Source organism: Girardinichthys multiradiatus, chromosome 7, assembly GCF_021462225.1.
Source record: "Girardinichthys multiradiatus isolate DD_20200921_A chromosome 7, DD_fGirMul_XY1, whole genome shotgun sequence".
Classification (NCBI taxonomy): Eukaryota; Metazoa; Chordata; class Actinopteri; order Cyprinodontiformes; family Goodeidae; genus Girardinichthys; species Girardinichthys multiradiatus.
The window spans coordinates 2,763,106-2,784,160 of NC_061800.1; the positions used below are offsets into that span (position 1 = coordinate 2,763,106).

At 41.2% G+C, this 21,055-nt stretch overlaps 1 protein-coding gene across 1 annotated transcript in view; it reads left to right on the forward strand.

The window, feature by feature from the left end:
* Window positions 1–1,041: 1,041 nt before the first annotated feature.
* Window positions 1,042–21,055, forward strand: part of LOC124871134 (aryl hydrocarbon receptor-like) — a 69,654-nt gene continuing 49,640 nt past the window's right edge. Inside the window, exons 1-2 of the mRNA XM_047370169.1 lie at window positions 1,042–1,471; window positions 17,055–17,242. Coding sequence (XP_047226125.1) covers window positions 1,431–1,471; window positions 17,055–17,242 — 229 coding nt within the window. The 5' untranslated portion in view covers window positions 1,042–1,430. The remainder of the gene's footprint in view (window positions 1,472–17,054; window positions 17,243–21,055) is intronic.

Sequence of the window (21,055 nt, forward strand, 5' to 3'; positions counted from 1 at the left end):
AGGTATGGTTTCCAGTACTCAGCTTGAAATTCTTTAGAGAATTTCTTCCAGTCAACGACACCTTCAATTGAAAAAAGAAATTAAAATCACCAAACGCAACATTTTACAAAGTAGCACTTGGATATGGACGAGGCTTTTCCCTTTCCTAATGTATTCAACATGCAGTGCAAAAGACCTTTGTGACAGAAATTTTCAATTAACGCCTGATGTTTAAAATGTAACTATAAATGAAGTAATTTGTGGATCCATGTAAAACAGTTTAACTTTTTAATGTTGTGCAGCTAAGGCCAACGACTCATTTATTGTTTTATTATGTCTACAAAACCTCTCAAGTTATTAAAATTAAAATCAATTAAAATTAAAATCAACACATCTCCAAAATATATGACTAAATTTACAAAACTATGTTTAGTTAATACAAGAAATATATATATTCAGTATTAATCCATCTGCAAAACGCAACACATCAGCCAAATTCATGTAGCTACAAACTTTCTACATATAGGTGTATTTTTGCTATGGTGACATGATAGTAATATGCCTCAACACAATACATTAAGACGTTTATGGTCCATGTCTCCCCAATGTGTCCCTGTACATTTGACCTACAAATTTGTACATGTAGGCTTCATTATACAAATTGACAACATTAAAAATATAATTTTGAAAATGAACTTAATGACTGATAATTGCGTTAACTTCATTCTGCGCTTCTCCGTTCAACTTCATACAGGTTAGTTCTGGTTAGGTTTGTATATACTGTATACCTCCGTGAAAAACAGAGGACATAAAGCCAACCAATCACTGTTCGTGATCACGATACAGGTTGAGAAACCCCCACTTCGGTGGAGAAACGCCCACTTTTAGTCTGCAGAGAGTCTCTTCTGAACCGCCGGCTTCTATCTGCACTCTGAATGGATGGCGAGATTCACCCGGGAGCGCGCACACGTGGACACGCTTTTTCCGTGCTTCTGCTCGGAAGGTGCTCGCGCACATGGAACCCGCGCGCTTCGACGCGCGCTCCTGACAGAGAACAAAGTGGTGAGTGCCCGTCACTGGAATGCGTGGTCCCGCTGCAGTCAGGCACAGGTTGGAGTGGAAGAGGTTCTGCGGCTTTGAGTCTGATCCGCAGAAGAGATGCGCCGGATTCTGCTGCAAATTGCGCCTCTGCGCATTTTTTCTCTTCCTCAGAAGGAAGACCCCGAATAGGTTCATGACCTAAACCATTTTAATTAGTGGGGGAAGAAGTTCCACTGTTTCTGCGCGGTTTGGCCCCTCCTCAGAGACCGGACTCTGCTGCGTCACTTTACAGTCCAATTCATTCCTTGACTGCCTTGGATTTTTTATTATCACCCAGGATGTGTACAGGCGGAACATTATAGCGGAACGTTGGCCGTTGGTTTCTTTGTGCTTAAAGAAAAGAGGCAGTGATGTATACAGGACGCAAGAGGAGAAAACCTGTCCAGAGAGCGTGAGTTATTCTGTGATTCTGGTCTTTAGGCTAAATATGCGCAGAACAGTTGAAATGCACCTGCTGAGCAGAAATGTGTTTCAGAAAGCACCCAGATATAAGCAGTGATTGTTCTCCATTATAACCAAAGTTTGTGATTTTGTTTTTTGTCAATAGCCTTATTTTAAAGCCCACGACAGATGCTTAATACAGTATGTGGTTTTAATAGGAGTAAAAACGCTCTCCATATTTTCGTTGTAAAGTGAGATGAATCAGATCTCTCCAGGCCTGCAGCGGAGGCCTCAGCTTGCAATCAGATCTTCGTAAAGAGGAATAATAAATAAATTAATAAAAACATGGGCCTAAGATACCTAAACGTTTTCCTCGTTTTATTAATATTGTACTGGCTAGTTTGCAACGTTTGGCTTTGACAGCAGGACCTGCACGGCGCCATTTTCTTTCTGAACGACCTTCAGAGGATCAGCAACAGCGCTCCGCCAGCTCCCATCCACCAGGGCTCATTGGGAGCTTCTTTAATCTGAACCTATTTGACACAAATTTTGACGACATTTAATTTGCAAAAATGATTCAATAAAAACATAAATAACGGTACTGTGAAGTCTGAAATAATACACTTCTTTAATTCTTCTTTTTTAGTTTTAAGAATGTTGTTTATTATCGACTGCTGCTTTTTGGTTAAATCCAAATCCAAAATATTATGAAGTGAAATTGCATAAAGGCAGCTTAACTGTGCGAGACTCAGCTGATTTAAAATATATTACGATTTTGTCACAATCATATAATTTAATAGAAAAAGTAATGAAAATCAAACTTCATTATTTCTAACTGTGACAATGACATTTTGGTTTGTGTTTTGTACTGAAATCAACGTATTTGCTGCAGGATTTATAGCACTGCTGTTATCTAACAAACAGCAGCTTTATTTCTTTTACAGGACATGTTAATTCAACTCCCATTTTTAAGATGTGTATGAAAATCTATTCACAAATACCGATAATGCTAATAACAAAATACTGGTTCATATAGTCTTATTTAAAATCTGATTTAAACATTGCCATGTCTGTCCTTTATACTTAAAATAAGATCAATAATTTTCAACCATGTTTTACAGAATGTGATGATTTTACTTAGAATACAAATAAATGTTAGAGAAGAAAACGGGAGGACATTGACACACACAGCTATGCTCAGTTATTGAATTACAAATGCTTCATTAATATATAAAAATAACACTAACAACAACAATAATAATAGTAATAAAATTAGTAATGGCAGTCAATAAAACGTTTATGTCAGAGATCCTCTTATAAATGGACATTCTGTAATCTTTACATTATAGGACCTACAGTGATGTAAAAAAATGTTTTTATAGATATCTTCTGTTTTAGATTTTTTGTGTGCCACTTAAATGTTTTAGGCCATCACAAAAAAAATACTACTGACTCAAGATAACCTGGGTAAAGACAAAAATCTGTTTCATTCTTTTTATTTTTTAAGGAAAAGATCTATCCAAACCAACCTATGTGAAAAATTCCTAAACCTAATAAGTAGTTTTTCCACCCTTAGCAGCAACAACTAAAATCATAAGTTTACAATAACTGGCAATGAGTTTTTAACGTCACCACTGAGAAATGTTTTAATTCAGCCATGTTGCAGGGTTTTCGAGTGTGAACGACATCCTTAAGGTCATACTACAGTATCTGCATTGGAGTCCAGACAACGGTCATTTTTGGTGTTAAGTGAAGCAATTCTTCTCTCTTTTACTACGTTGGTAAATGGTAGAGAGCAAACGTAATGAAAATCATTACACTACCACCACCATGCTTGACTGTCATTATGATGGTCTGTTTCTGAAATGCTGTGTTAGTTTCAGCACTAATGTAACATGATACACATCTTATACGTTTGTTTCATCAGTCCACACAATATTTTCCCAAAAGTAATTTTTCCCAAAATGTTCATTGGTAAATGTGAGACACAAAATAGTCTAAGTTGGTAAAGTGAACTGATATATATATATATATATATATATATATATATATATATATATATATAAATAATTAAAATAGAGAAAAACCTGAAAATCATATGCATATGCATATGTAGCCACCCTGTTTGCTGTGAAGCCCCTTTAAAAATTCTAGTTCAGCCAGTTACCTTTAAAAGTCGCATATCAGTGAAATGAAGTCCAACTGTGTGCATTCTAGGTGTCACATGTTCTTTCAGTATAAACACACCTTTTCTGAAAGGCCCAAGAGGCTGAAACACCACTTAGCATGAGGCATCACACCATAAAGTCCATGGAACTCTCTAAACCAGTGGTGGAGCCAGAAAAGTGTCATGGCTGGGGCCAGACTGAGACCACTGCTCACCGAGGGATGGCTGAAAACTGACTGACGCTGGAGCCAGTTCGGAGTCAATCTACACAGAAAACACAACACCAATAGAAACCTGATCGAGCACAACATCCCCTTAGGGATGTGGCCAACAAAGTTGTTGAGAAGTACAGGTCCTTCTCAAAAAATTAGCATATTGTGATAAAGTTCATTATTTTCTATGATGTAATGATGAAAATTTAATATTCATATATTTTAGATTTATTGCACACTAACTGAAATATTTCAGGTCTTTTATTGTTTTAATACGGATGATTTTGGCATACAGCTCATGAAAACCCAAAATTCCTATCTCACAAAATTAGCATATCATTAAAAGGGTCTCTAAACGAGCTATGAACCTAATCATCTGAATCAACGAGTTAACTCTAAACACCTGCAAAAGATTCCTGAGGCCTTTAAAACTCCCAGCTTGGTTCATCACTCAAAACCCCAATCATGGGTAAGACTGCCGACCTGACTGCTGTCCAGAAGGCCACTATTGACACCCTCAAGCAAGAGGGTAAGACACAGAAAGAAATTTCTGAACGAATAGGCTGTTCCCAGAGTGCTGTATCAAGGCACCTCAGTGGGAAGGAAAAGGTGTGGCAGAAAACGCTGCACAACGAGAAGAGGTGACCGGACCCTGAGGAAGATTGTGGAGAAGGGCCGATTCCAGACCTTGGGGGACCTGCAGAAGCAGTGGACTGACTCTGGAGTAGAAACATCCAGAGCCACCGTGTACAGGCGTGTGCAGGAAATGGGCCACAGGTGCCGCATTCCCCAGACCTGGGCTACAGAGAAGCAGCACTGGACTGTTGCTCAGTGGTTCAAAGTACTTTTTTCGGATGAAAGCAAATTCTGCATGTCATTCAGAAATCAAGGTGCCAGAGTCTGGAGGAAGACTGGGGAGAAGGAAATGCCAAAATGCCAGAAGTCCAGTGTCAAGTACCCACAGTCAGTGATGGTCTGGGGTGCCGTGTCAGCTGCTGGTGTTGGTCCACTGTGTTTTATCAAGGGCAGGGTCAATGCAGCTAGCTATCAGGAGATTTTGGAGCACTTCATGCTTCCATCTGCTGAAAAGCTTTATGGAGATGAAGATTTCATTTTTCAGCACGACCTGGCACCTGCTCACAGTGCCAAAACCACTGGTAAATGGTTTACTGGCCATGGTATCACTGTGCTCAATTGGCCTGCCAACTCTCCTGACCTGAACCCCATAGAGAATCTGTGAGATATTGTGAAGAGAACGTTGAGAGACTCAAGACCCAACACTCTGGATGAGCTAAAGTCCGCTATCGAAGCATCCAGGGCCTCCATAAGACCTCAGCAGTGCCACAGGCTGATTTCCTCCATGCCACGCCGCATTGAAGCAGTCATTTCTGCAAAAGGATTTCCAACCAAGTATTGAGTGCATAACTGTACATGATTATTTGAAGGTTGACATTTTTTGTATTAAAAACACTTTTCTTTTATTGGTCGGATGAAATATGCTAATTTTGTGAAATAGGAATTTTGGGTTTTCATGAGCTGTATGCCAAAATCATCCGTATTAAGACAATAAAAGACCTGAAATATTTCAGTTAGTGTGCAATGAATCTAAAATATATGAATGTTAAATTTTAATCATTACATTATAGAAAATAATGAACTTTATCACAATATGCTAATTTTTTGAGAAGGACCTGTACAAGTCAGGGTTAGGGTTATAGAAAAATATTAAAATTATTAATGTTCTCCTGGAGCACCATCAAATCTTTCATCTTTAAATGGAGGGCAGATAGTCCACACCAAACCTGCCAAGGGAGGGCTCCTCACCAGAACTCACAGAGCGGGCAAGGAGGGCATTAATCAGAGAGGCAGCACAGAGACCAAAGGTAACCCTAACGGAGTTGCAGAGTTCCAAAGCAGAGACTAGAGTATCTGTCAATAGGACCAAAATAGGCTGTACACTCCATGGAGCTGGGCTTTGTGGATCGGAGCCTAAAAAAAAGCCATTACTTAGTGTTAAAAAAAAGAAGACACAGTTTGAGTTTGCCAAAAGCCATGTGGGCGACTCCACAAATGTGTGGAGGAAGGTGCTCTGGTCAGATCAGACAAAAATTTTACTTTTCAGCCACCAAGGAAAACACTATGTCTGGTGCAAACCCAACACCATCATACTGTGGGGACGTTTTTCAGCAGCATTGGCTGGGAAACCGGTCCAAGTCGAGGGAGAGATGGATGGTGCTAAATACAGGGATAGTCTGGAGCAAAACCTGTGAGTCTGCCTGTGATCTGACACTGGAACAGAGGTTCACCTTACAGCAGGATAATGAACCGAAGCATACTGCTAAAGCAACACTCGACTGGTTAAAGGGGACACATTTAAATGTGTTGGAATGGCCTATTCAAAGCCCATACCTCAATCCAATTGAGAATCTGTGATTAGACTTGAGGATGGATGTTGACAGGCCAAAAACCATCCAGCATGAAGGAGCCAGAGCAGTTTTGCATTGAGGAATGGGCAAAAATCCCAGTGGCAAGATCTGGCAAGTTCATAGAGACTTATCCAGAGAGACATACAACTGTAATTGACACAAAATGTGGCTCTACAAAGTATTGACTTTAGGGCGGGGGTGAACAGTTATGCACTCTGACGTTTTCTGTTATTTTGTCCTATTTGTTGTTTGCTTCAAAATAAAAAAATAATACATCTTCAAAGTTGTAAGCATGTTCTATAAATTAAATGGTGCAAACCCTCAAACAATCAATTTTAAATTCAGGTATTAGGCAAAAAAAACATGACAAATGCAAAGACGGGGTGAATACGTTTGTAAGTCAGTGTAGCTGCAGCAGAGATACTACTCAATGTGTTCAATTTAAGAAATTATTTATTTGAGATTATAGATTTCTAAAATAATAGAGATTGCACCACACTTAGTTACACAGCAGCTACAGTTACATTATTTGGCTACTTTGCTTTATTTCAATGAAGCTAGTCCAAGATAATCAACATAAAACAAGAGCAGAGATGTAGCATGTTCTACATCCAACTAGCACAAATAACCTGACAAAGAGGGAGATGTTCCTTCCAAATAGCATTAAGATCAGCTTTGTTCCTTATCAGCACAATAGACAAGGTACGATTAAATCTGCAGGTATTTTGATGAAATATCTAAATTGGGTCAAAATAATGTTCTTTACTAGTTTATTCAAATTTCAGTTATTCTATTCTGTTAACAGTTAGATCTGATTATTGTGTGAAATAATCCTATTGTTTATCAGTAAAAAGAGAAGGTGAACAGCTTCATCTAATCATTTCCTTTGAAACTGGGAAACAATGTTGCCATTTTATCCAGTGGCAAATATATTTCTATGTAAAAGGAGGAAAGTTAAGAGAAATTATCTCAGAGAAAAACTAAGCAAAGACATTTTGTTCACATTTAAATCCACATGAATTAAAAGTTGAAAACTTTGGCTGTTTCGTCCTCAAAGGGAGCATCAGTTGGAAGACACTACAAAACGCCAAAATAATAACGTTAAAAAATACTGTTATTTTAACAATTGGATTGGTCTTAGGATTGTTTTGAGACAAAATCGGAATAAACTTAGTTAAGTCTTTAGTTGTCACCCTAGTGGTGACAATTAAAAATGTCAAAGTTGTAAAAATATTATGGCTTACATAAAAATTGCATGGAAAGATCCTTTAGCAGGATTTTAATGTGTCAAGACCTGACCTCTTAACAAACCCTACAGAGCAAGAAGAAGACAACATCTGAACCACATGGGCTGCAGAGATGTATTGCTTTGAACTTCAATGGTTTCACAAAAAAAAAACGTTTCATTTATCTGCACAGAAATAATTTGTTAGTTTCATGAGTGGTTTACATGTTTTTCTGTAAACCTGGGTGGTTAGAAAAGGTTTTGAGTATATGTACCGAGAATGAGAAGGCTCACACAGTGTTCAAAGCCTGTGTTTACAGACATAGAAGAACAAAGAAATACGTTTTCTCTCCAGGGCCTGCAACAACAACATGGGATCTGGACAGAACTTTGTTCCTGTGTGGTGTCCGACAACTAATGTGTGAGAAATGTAAAGCAGGCGCGGTTACTACACTGTTGTATGCTTTTTTTCGAAGGGCCCAAAGAGGACTTCCCAGGAGTTCTGCTTTTGACTTTCTGGTAAACTATGAAATGTTCTGGCCAGAGAGAACTTTGTTCTTGTTCTTGCCATCTCAAGTAAAATACCTAATTTCTCTGTTTTTCTGAAGTGTGAATGCCCCCAAAATTTCGTTTTGCCGTAAAACTGATAAGACATAACTTCATGTTAATTTTAAGAAGAAGGTTCAGAAGAACCTAAGTTAATCATTGACATATGATCAGTTAGTATCTTTCTGATTTCAAATTTCCATATGAGGATTTTAAAAAATGACACAAAGTTTTTGAATGTATTCATCTTGACCTCTGTGGAAACATACAGGAGATTCAACAAACTGATCACTAAATATAACATAGCTTGTTAGCAGAATTGTAAGTTTACTTTTGTAAGGATGTTTATTATTGATTAATTAATATTTATCAATAATTATAATTAGAAATCATAATTCAGGAAAATAATTTCTTAACCAAAAATCATTACTTACAAATAGAAATCAGAGATGTTCTCTGGTGTGGTGGTTATGGGCTCAAAGTTCTTAATAATTACAATTAATTATTCATCACTAATAATTGATCAATTATTAACCATAACCACTAAATGTCATCGTTTATTCAACCGCTTATCACGTTCTTGGTTTGGATCGGACCAAAGTGCAGATAAGAGTTTGGCAGCCGCATGATGAGAGGGAGACTTTTCTTTAATTAAAGGTCTCCAAAACGTAACATAATCCAACAAGTACAAACATCAGTCGAGCCAAAAACTTACATGTGTACATAGTTCTGTAACGTAGCAAAACTGAGCATAAACAAGGGTAGTGAACGAGGAATAGTGACAGAGGAACCAGCGGGAAACAAAAAACACAGACCAACTAATATACAGGGAGAAAACAAAGGGAGGTAATCACAGGAACTAAGAAAAGGCGTGGCAAGGAGACATGGAGGTAAAAGGGACAGGTGGAACTAATTAACAATAAAGGAAACCATAGACCTAAGAACGGTTAATACAAAAACACAAACCAAGTCCAAGGATGTCATACCATGACATAACCCCCCCCCCCCCCCCCTCAAGGTCGGATCCCAGATGACCACTAGAAAACACAATGTCCAAAACACAAAAATACTCCAATCAGGGTGGGCGGAGGGGGGCCTCGGAAGGAGGGCCAGAAACAAAAAACAGAGTTCAGGCGGGCCACCAGGAGGTCGTCCCCAACAGGCACAGAATTCAGGCGGGCGACCAGGAGGTCGTCCCCAGCAGGCACAGAGTACAGGCGGGCGACCAGGAGGTCATCCCCAGCAGGCACAGAGTTCAGGCGGGCGACCGGACCGGCACCACAGAGTTCTGAGCGGTCGGTGGTGAAGCCGTGGAGACCTGCGGCGATGTACCCAGCGAAGAGGTGGTCGGTGGCGAAGCCGTGGAGACCTGCGGCGATGTAGCCAGTGAACAGGCCGACGATCCGGAGGCCGGCGGCGACAGAGATGCAGGCGTCTAGGAGACCGGCGGCGACAGAGATGTAGGCATCTAGGAGGCCCACAAAGCGAGGAGTAAGGCGGTCTGCGACGAGGAAGCAGGTGCCTCGGAGGTCTGCGGCAAAGCCAGAACCGCAGCGAAGACTTGGGCCCAGGCAGGGCCCGTAGAGGCCTGGGCCTGGCGTCAGTCTGGCCAGGAGCACAGTAGGTCAGCTCGGGAGCACAGTCAATGGGTCCTGGAGCCCAGATCTGAGGCGGTCCGTCCTCGGACCCCTCAGGAAACTCAGGAACTAGGATGAGAGGCGGTCCGTCCTTGGACCCTTCAGGAAACTCAAGAACTAGGATGAGAGGCGGTCCGTCCTCGGACCCCTCAGGAAACTCAGGAACTAGGATGAGAGGCGGTCCATCCTCGGACCCCTCAGGAAACTCAGGAACTAGGATGAGAGGCGGTCCGTCCTCGGACCCCTCAGGAAACTCAAGAACTAGGATGAGAGGCGGTCCGTCCTCGGACCCCTCAGGAAACTCAGGAACTAGGATGAGAGGCGGTCCGTCCTTGGACCCTTCAGGAAACTCAAGAACTAGGATGAGAGGCGGTCCGTCCTTGGACCCTTCAGGAAACTCAAGAACTAGGATGAGAGGCGGTCCGTCCTCGGACCCCTCAGGAAACTCAGGAACTAGGATGAGAGGCGGTCCGTCCTTGGACCCTTCAGGAAACTCAAGAACTAGGATGAGAGGCGGTCCGTCCTCGGACCCCTCAGGAAACTCAAGAACTAGGATGAGAGGCGGTCCATCCTCGGACCCCTCAGGAAACTCAGGAACTAGGATGAGAGGCGGCTCTCCATTGAACCCCTCTCTGGACTCAGGGTCCTGTAGCTTGGCAGCAGGCTGTGAGTCCAGAGGCCTGGCAGCAGGCTTTGAGACCAGAGGCCTGGCAGCAGGCTGTGAGTCCAGAGGCCTGGCAGCAGGCTGTGAGTCCAGAGGTTTGGCTGCATGCTTTGACTAACGAAGCTTGACAGTCGACGGCTGTGGCTCATAATCCTTGGAGCTAGCTCTGTGCTGCTCTAACGGCCACAAGAAGAGGGTTGAAAGGACCTCCAGCAGAAAGAGGAGCTGGAGCGTCGAGCCATCCCTCCGCAATGAATTAGGCCTGTAGAACAGAGTGCACCAGATTCAGATCCTCTGGATGATCCATTAGATGAAGCACAAAATCACAGCAACGTCCCTTCATGAAATCCTCTTTCATTTTCTCCTGCCTGGCTTGAACCCAATTCAGGGCTGGAGGCTGCACCGGCGACTGGTGACTTGCAGAGGGCGCTGGGTGACCACCCACCAACTCCGGGGAAAGCAGCTGCGAGGAGGCCATGGCGGATGGACCCTCCGTAGAAGGGTTGGAGGCGCCCATCCGAACCTCCCCAATGGCGACTATTCCGCGGCGACGATGTCGTCCAGGGCGGGAGCCGAACCAGCGGGGAATTCGGCCGCAGCAGGTGTCATCGTTTATTCAACCGCTTATCACGTTCTTGGTTTGGATCGGACCAAAGTGCAGGTAAGAGCTTGGCAGCCGCATGATGAGAAGAAGACTTTTCTTTAATTAAAGGTCTCCAAAACGTAGCATAATCCAACAAGTACAAACATGAGTCGAGCCAAAAACTTACATGTGTACATAGTTCTGTAGCGTAGCAAAACTGAGCATAAACAAGGGTAGTGAACGAGGAATAGTGACGGAGGAACCAGCGGGGAACAAAGAACACAGACCAACTAATATACAGGGGCAAAACAAAGGCAAGTAATCACAGGAACTAAGAACAGGTGTGGCAAGGAGACATGGAGGCAAAAGGGACAGGTGGAACTAATTAACAATAAAGGAAACCATAGACCTAAGAACGGTTAATACAAAAACACAAACCAAGTCCAAGGATGTCATACCATGACACCGCTTCACCGAAGGTGGAGGAACTTTGACCTTATTTTGACGGATAAATCACTCTTGCACAAAATAAACACAAACGCTTCTCTTTATTATATATGAAGATTTATTGAAGCCAAATAATTCTGATATACCATTAGTCTGGTCCAAAAACCTTCACCTAACTAACTAGCACTATTCTACACAAAGGGGAAAAAAATGACTACCTAACAATAATGATAAAATAAAATATATGTGCATTGTGTGTCTATGGAGATCAAACCAGCAGTTTTATGGACAAAATGTGCAATTTGGATTAAATGGAGAGAGAAGCCCTCCTGGTGTGTTGATGTCTTGATAGCAGCGATCAGCAGCTAGATGGTGGGGCCACGCCCCTTTAGCCGCTAGCAAATCTCGAACTAAGAGTTATAAAACTCTGAGGGGGAGTGATCACCTCAAGAAAAAAAACGGTAAACTTCTCATCCGTCCAGGAGGGGAAAATATGAAGAACTGTAAATATGAATATGAACTGTTTAGTCGACTGAATCAACAAGGAGGAAACGCATCTCCTTGGAAATAAAACCTCTGTGGGTTTTCCACCGGTGCCGGGTGTCGGCGTGGTCTTCGATCGGCAAATGAATCTTCTGACCTTCTTGCATCAGACAGATTTCCAGCTTTCAAGCTCTTCCGGGAATGACCGTGTGGAGAAAAAGTTCACCTGCGAGCTTTTGTCTCTCCAGAAATGCGCCTCCGATGCATGTGAGACACGCTGGAAATGGCAACGAAAGTTTGTTTTCCGTGGGTTTTATAATCCCGGGTGACATCAGACCTGTGATGTCTGTTGAGCTGTGCATGTTCAATGGTGCGACCAAAATGGATGACTCCAACACTTTTCATTGGGAACTAGTTCAGAGTTGAGTTTGCACAGATTAGAACACAATAGATTCATGTTCATGGTTCAAATCAATGAACGGATTTGGACTGATTTAGATTCTATATTAAGGCTGATGACTGTTCATACAGGTCCTTCTCAAAATATTAGCATATTGTGATAAAGTTCATTATTTTCTATAATGTAATGATGAAAATTTTACATTCATATATTTTAGATTCATTGCACACTAACTGAAATATTTCAGGTCTTTTATTGTCTTAATACAGATGATTTTGGCATACAGCTCATGAAAACCCAAAATTCCTATCTCACAAAATTAGCATATTTCATCCGACCAATAAAAGAAAAGTGTTTTTAATACAAAAAATGTCAACCTTCAAATAATCATGTACAGTTATGCACTCAATACTTCATTTCTGCAAAAGGATTCCCGACCGACTGCTTCAATGCGGCGTGGCATGGAGGCAATCAACCTGTGGCACTGCTGAGGTCTTATGGAGGCCCAGGATGCTTCGATAGTGGCCTTTAGCTCATCCAGAGTGTTGGGTCTTGAGTCTCTCAACGTTCTCTTCACAATATCCCACAGATTCTCTATGGGGTTCAGGTCAGGAGAGTTGGCAGGCCAATTGAGCACAGTGATACCATGGTCAGTAAACCATTTACCAGTGGTTTTGGCACTGTGAGCAGGTGCCAGGTCGTGCTGAAAAATGAAATCTTAATTTCCATAAAGCTTTTCAGCAGATGGAAGCATGAAGTGCTCCAAAATCTCCTGATAGCTAGCTGCATTGACCCTGCCCTTGATAAAACACAGTGGACCAACACCAGCAGCTGACACGGCACCCCAGACCATCACTGACTGTGGGTACTTGACACTGGACTTCTGGCATTTTGGCATTTCCTTCTCCCCAGTCTTCCTCCAGACTCTGGCACCTTGATTTCCGAATGACATGCAGAATTTTCTTTCATCCGAAAAAAGTACTTTGGACCACTGAGCAACAGTCCAGTGCTGCTTCTCTGTAGCCCAGGTCTGGGGAATGCGGCACCTGTAGCCCATTTCCTGCACACGCCTGTGCACGGTGGCTCTGGATGTTTCTACTCCAGACTCAGTCCACTGCTTCCGCAGGTCCCCCAAGGTCTGGAATCGACCCTTCTCCACAATCTTCCTCAGGGTATGGTCACCTCTTCTCGTTGTGCAGCGTTTTCTGCCACACTTTTTCCTTCCAACAGACTTCCCACTGAGGTGCCTTGATACAGCACTCTGGGAACAGCCTATTCGTTCAGAAATTTCTTTCTGTGTCTTACCCTCTTGCTTGAGGGTGTCAATAGTGGCCTTCTGGACAGCAGTCAGGTCGGCAGTCTTACCCATGATTGGGGTTTTGAGTGATGAACCAGGCTGGGAGTTTTAAAGGCCTCAGGAATCTTTTGCAGGTGTTTAGAGTTAACTCGTTGATTCAGATGATTAGGTTCATAGCTCGTTTAGAGACCCTTTTAATGATATGCTAATTTTGTGAAATAGGAATTTTGGGTTTTCATGAGCTGTATGCCAAAATCATCTGTATTAAGACAATAAAAGACCTGAAATATTTCAGTTAGTGTGCAATGAATCTAAAATATATGAATGTTAAATTTTCATCATGACATTATGGAAAATAATTAACTTTATCACAATATGCTAATTTTTTGAGAAGGACCTGTATTTGTCTTGTTTTCTTTGAAAGGACATTTGCTGTGGTTTATGAATAAACTAATTTGAATCACTCAACATATTACATTTGTCATCGCATCATCCTGTTTGCTGTCTGGTTCCCGTTAGCTTTTGCCTTATTTATTTCTCCCCTGCAGTGCTGGAAACAGTCTCTTATTTATGGCAAAACCTACCTTCTCTGTGGGTCAGTGGGTAGAGTGATTGTCTTGCTATGAGAAAGTTGTGGGTTTGATTCCAGCTCCCCCTGCCAAATGGGAAGCCTTTGGGCAAGGCTGTTTACCTCAGGGTGAGTGTGTGAACATTGTGAGTGTGGCTGGGTGAACGTGGCTCGCAGTGTTAAAGGAAATTAAGTGTTAGGTATGGCATGAAAAGTTCAGTCCATTTCGGTCACAAAGCAGAAACATTTGTGTCTGGACTGAGAAAAGGTCCGTCTGGACAAATTTTTAAAACACTTATCTTTAAGTAATGATTTAATATCCAGATTAGGAATGAGCTACATCGACTTTATATTTCTTTATGATAATTAGTTTTATTAATTGCGATAATGCTAAGTGACAATAAGCGAAAGTATTTAATAATTCATCTCTCCTTTTCACAATACATCTGGCAACACATACAGTCTGAGCAATAAAAACATATAGCAATAAAAAACTTACTCATCAAATATGGCGCTTCAGTATACATTTAGCAGTGAAGTTATTCTGCTAATCAATGATTGCATTTAATCATATTTTGAAATTTGATTAAATATTATGTTGATAATGTTCCTGGAACCAGATGGAAAAAACCGTTTTGATACAGCAAAAGTAAAAATCCCTATCATCCTGTCAGGTTTGCAAGGATCAGTTAGATTTTATCACCAGCACAATAAATCCCAGTTCATATTACAATACATTTATTCTGCAGACAATCAAAAAACATATGACAATTGCCCATCCCTGATGCAGATTTATTTAAGCTTTTCTCACTAAACACCTACTGAAGGTAGTTCCCTGCCTACTCCACCAGGCCTATGTGTGTAATGGCCAAAGAGGAAATGTTTTCTGCTTTTTAACTTGTACCGCACAATCACTCCATGTATAAAATGATTGTGTCTTCAAGAGGAAATCCTTCCTAAACTGCTCCAAACAGAACTGGTTTAGTATTGTTCCATAAGGATAAAACGTAAGTTGAAATGAGAGCAGAAAAACACAGTCTTGTCAAGTTCAAAGTTCACAAAAATTGTGAACAGCACAGATGAACGAGCTCATTTGAACACTTCCATGCATTACATAAAAAAACCCTCACTGAGCCTGGGAGGCTGTAAGCTGCGACTGAAACATGTAAACAGACTTTCGCCTGTCCTCTCTCCTTGCAGGGATGGTGACTCATGCATGTAACCATGAATGAACATTGAGTCATCATGGCAGCTGCACCAAATGTCCTCCCATCTTGTCATTGCCTGTATGAACCTCCATTATTCATGCAGTCAGATCTCTGATCCAAGCAGCAGAAAGTCCTGCTTTCTGCAGAACTCAGAGCACATGATAATCAGCTAATAAAACCATTCTTGTCTTTTCTGAATCGGCTACAGGAGCCTTTATCTTGGATCATTACTAAACAGGTTAAAAAAGACTAAAACCCCATTAAACATCAGTTTCTGAAATACATCCTCCTTGTGACTACAACAAATAGAACTCTTAATTATGCTACAATATAACAGTGCTGCACATCACAAAATGCACATGCTGCATTTTACAAATTGATCATTATTACAGGTTCACTGTATTAAAATCACAAGAAACTGCCTGGACTGCAATGAGTGAAGACCGCTAGAACCACAAAATATAAAATAAGGAAATACAGCACATTTTATAAAATGTCAATGTCTTTATGACCGAATGGTGTGGAACACTAACCATATTTTGACAGACAAATCATTCTTGTACAAAATAAACACAAATACTGTCTCTTTATCTTTATGTGAAAACTTATTAAACCAATATACACTCTTACAATCAAACTATTCTGGTCCAACAAGTTTCACCTAATTAAGCATGCACTATTCTACAAAAGGGTTAAATTAATATCCAAAAATAAAATGCTTACTGAGAATAGATGACAATAACATGCAGGTTCATGTTATTTTTGTTCGCAATGAACTAAACAGAAAGAAATTAATGAGTATTTCAATATTTATTGCAAGTCATGAATATTATGACATTCACCAACAATGTCAATTGTTATACCTGAAGAAATAAAGCAGGCACTACCTGGCTTAATGATAGAGCAGGCAAGTCATATACACTATAGAGGCTGTAGTCCTGTGCAACTGCTCTGGTTTTGTTTGCTGCATGGCTTTCCCTTCGTCCTGAAACGCTGCTGATGAATGAAGACCGCTAGAACCACAAAATATATAAAAAAAAAGGAAATACAGCATATTTTATAAAATGCCAACCTCTGCAAAATCTATGAAATGTCAGCATCACTTACTGTATGATGCACAGTGTGTGGGTCTTGGGATGAAGGTTGTAAAATATGCAGTCTGCTACTGCGTCAGGAGGAAAAAATAACATCTTGATTTGTTCCTGTACTTTTAATGAGGGGCAGACCATCAAGTGAAGTTTAACATTTAAGAAGTTTCATTTAACAAGTTTCACATTCTGTGAAGGCAACAAGTACTACAAGTATTAGCTGAATTAGTTTACAAATGAGTCACACCACCCTCCTTTTGGACTACAAGTGTGCGGCAGGCTGAGTTGACTGAGTCTTCATCGGTGCAGACAGAGTGTCTGCATTAAGTAACACTTTTATTGAGTCATTACTACAACTGGTGGATCTTTGGTGTATTTGTGGCATTTTCGATTGCCACCAGATACCTTCACAGTTCATGGCAGTACTGGTTTAGCTAGTAATCACATTATGCATTCTATAGTATCAGATGTGTAAAACGGGAGTGCTGGAGTATTATTCACTTGAATTGGTGTATGTGTAACACAAGGCAGATACTCAATAGTGAGATGGAAGTATGCACTTTTTAAAAACTGCAGTTTTACCAGATGATGGACACATCCATAACCATGTTGCCTGACACTGTTTTCATTTCTGTTGTTTAGGGTGAAGCAGCCCCCTGCTGAGGGGACCAAGTCAAATCCATCCAAACGGCACCGGGACCGGCTGAACGGTGAACTGGAGCGACTGGCCAGCCTGCTGCCATTTTCTGAGGAGGTTACTGCTAGTCTAGACAAACTCTCCATCCTACGTCTGAGCGTCAGCTACCTACGAGCCAAGAACTTCTTCTCTGGTGATCTTACATAGCAGATTGGGGTTCTTCTGTCCTGCAACAATGTCTTTAGTAGGAAACAGAACTGCACTTTGGTGTAGACTTTGTTGATTAAGCAATTTTGTGTTATATCTTGTGTCTGAGCAGGTAAAGGTCCTTCTCAAAATATTAGCATATTGTGATAAAGTTCATTATTTTCCATAATGTCATGATGAAAATTTAACATTCATATATTTTAGATTCATTGCACACTAACTGAAATATTTCAGGTCTTTTATTGTCTTAATACGGATGATTTTGACATACAGCTCATGAAAACCCCAAATTCCTATCTCACAAAATTAGCATATCATTAAAAGGGTCTCTAAACGAGCTATGAACCTAATCATCTGAATCAACGAGTTAACTCTAAACACCTGCAAAAGATTCCTGAGGCCTTTAAAACTCCCAGCCTGGTTCATCACTCAAAACCCCAATCATGGGTAAGACTGCCGACCTGACTGCTGTCCAGAAGGCCCTTATTGACACCCTCAAGCAAGAGGGTAAGACACAGAAAGAAACCTCTGAACGAATAGGCTGTTCCCAGAGTGCTGTATCAAGGCACCTCAGTGGGAAGTCTGTGGGATGGAAAAAGTCTGGCAGAAAACGCTGCACATCGAGAAGAGGTGACCGGACCCTGAGGAAGATTGTGGAGAAGGGCCGATTCCAGACCTTGGGGGACCTCCGGAAGCAGTGGACTGAGTCTGGAGTAGAAACATCCAGAGCCACCGTGCACAGGCGTGTGCAGGAAATGGGCTACAGGTGCCGCATTCCCCAGGTCAAGCCACTTTTGAACCAGAAACAGCAGCAGAAGCGCCGGACCTGGGCTACAGAGAAGCAGTACAGGACTGTTGCTCAGTGGTCCAAAGTACTTTTTTCGAATGAAAGCAAATTCTGCATGTCATTCGGAAATCAAGGTGCCAGAGTCTGGAGGAAGACTGGGGAGAAGGAAATGCCAAAATGCCAGAAGTCCAGTGTCAAGTACCCACAGTCAGTGATGGTGTGGGGTGCCGTGTCAGCTGCTGGTGTTGGTCCACTGTGTTTTATCAAGGGCAGGGTCAATGCAGCTAGCTATCAGGAGATTTTGGAGCACTTCATGCTTCCATCTGCTGAAAAGCTTTATGGAGGTGAATATTTCATTTTTCAGCACGACCTGGCACCTGCTCACAGTGCCAAAACCACTGGTAAATGGTTTACTGACCATGGTATCACTGTCTCAATTGGCCTGCCAACACTCCTGACCTGAACCCCATAGAGAATCTGTGGGATATTGTGAAGAGAACGTTGAGAGACTCAAGACCCAACACTCTGGATGAGCTAAAGGCCGCTATCGAAGCATCCTGGGCCTCCATAAGACCTCAGCAGTGCCAAAGGCTGATTGCCTCCATGCCACGCCGCATGGAAGCAGTCATTTCTGCCAAAGGATTCCCGACCAAGTATTGAGTGCATAACTGTACATGATTATTTGAAGGTTGACGTTTTTTGTATTAAAAACACTTTTCTTTTATTGGTCGGATGAAATATGCTAATTTTGTGAGATAGGAATTTTGGGTTTTCATGAGCTGTATGCCACAATCATCCGTATTAAGACAATAAAAGACCTGAAATATTTCAGTTAGTGTGCAATGAACCTAAAATATATGAATGTTAAATTTTCATCATTACATTATGGAAAATAATGAACTTTATCACAATATGCTAATATTTTGAGAAGGACCTGTATTATGAAAATATACCTCATACCAGAGCTTTATGGAGGCTACAATGTCAATGTTCAAATGGGTTTAAAAACACTTTGAATCTGTGAGTGGTGGTTTGCTTTACCATCACCCACCACCTTATTGAAATGGTGTCTTCCATCAACATCTCATTTATTGAGATGAGGAGTTTTAGGTAGGCTTCTTGTCCGTCAGAATACAACAGTGAAGCACCAGGATGAGCTGCTTTCGAACGGATGGATGGTTTTCTCCACTTTACTGTGACAAGTGAAGACATTGTAATTTTATGTGGTGATCCCTCACTGAAAATACTGCAATGCGGCCACTGGATGCCCCGGGAGCTTGAATAATTCAGAGAGACCCTAGAGTTTAAAGAACTTATGAAATGAAGGCAGAGTCATGTTTATTAAAGGAAACTGCTTTTTGAAATGGCTGTTTGGACTGAGGCAGACAGGATGCAGCTGCACTAATGGGAGTGGGGTTTCTTCTTTGCTGTATGGCTGCTACCTCTATGCCCTGAAAACATACAGCAATGTTAGCACTTGTGTCTGCAGGGTTTTCATCCTTTGACAGATTAATGTTAAATCATTTTACAGCTATTTTACTTTGTAATGTGCCAACTACTCTGATGTCACATAGAATCATTGACACTAGAATCTAGAACTAATTGGTCAAAGCATAGCCTTTAGAAAAAAGCTCTTTCCAACTACATTAGTCTACTTCCTGCAGTCTCTAAGTAATTAACAAGTTCAGGGCATTTAGATTAGGACAGTAGATCTGCAGTGCAGAGCCAAGGACCATGTGTCCAATGCTCCAGGCTTTCTGACTGACCTACTGTAATTTGTTGTATGTAAACAGCACTAGTGCTGCATTTCAGCTGTGTCCAGAAGTGGACAGTCTGATCAGCAAAGGCTTAGCAGGAATGCACTGTTGGAATGGTGCCAGTGCTTTCATGCATGGTTCTGTTTGAATGTTTACAGAAGCTGTTAAACAACAATAGAAGTCAACATTTGTTAAGTTTTTTAACATAGCCAAACCAAAGGTTTATGATGTTTGTTGTGTTTGCATTCAAATGTGTTGCCAGAGGTGAACAGAGCTTTGGCAGTTAATCTGGCAGATATAATTAACCCGCCAAGCGGCCATGTTTGGTAGAGTCCGGAGCTACAGAGGCAGAAAAGATCTCCCCAGGCCAGCTGTGAGGCTGCCCCCTCCCGACTCCCCCGACATACGAAATTACCATCGCTCTATTGCAGTACAGTTAGAGAGGACTAAGGCAGGAAAGTGATTGAAGTAGGGATCCAGCAATTACCAGTTTTATTGATTACTATGAAATCATTTCTGACTGTTAAAATGAAATTACCATTAAAACCATAAGTGATAACCTGGATAATAAGAATGTTATTTTATTGTCTACGAAACAGCATCACAGAGACTCAGTAAAGCTGACTGTCAACTACCGAAGAGCACATAGTGTTAATATAGCCTAGTGCCTAATGCTGAGTAAGGTAACCTTTAGGCGAATCTTAATGATCTTATTGTCTGATTTATCTGTTTTCACTGGTACTGATTTCATGGACTACAAATACTGTATCCAAGGGCCTATATGATAAAAGCATCAATGATGCAGATTAATTTTGTGCTCCTGCTAACCTTCACAATAAGATCCTAAATCAGGGATCCCCATTTAAAGTAGCAGGAGGTTCACTACCTCCCTCTTCCAAACACTTAGGGGTCCAAACATTTTAAATCAAGAGACAAAAATATTTTCTTTCATCTTTTTTTCTTAACATTTAATTAACACTAGAGTTTACTATTTATATGCCCATGAAATCATATGAAAAACAGAAAAGAGCAATCCAATTTAAGTACCAATAATAAACACACTTCACAGTCTAGCTGGGTCAGTACATGTTAGTAGAACAGTTCTGCTCTCCTTGTTGTGCTTGTGGGAGGCATGACAATCTGCTTAACCTTTTCCTCAAGTTGTTGTCCTTCTTTTCCATCTTAAATTGTTTCTACCACAGCTTCCATGCACTCTGTGATCATTTCCCAGTCATTGAAAGGCTGTTTGTGTTTT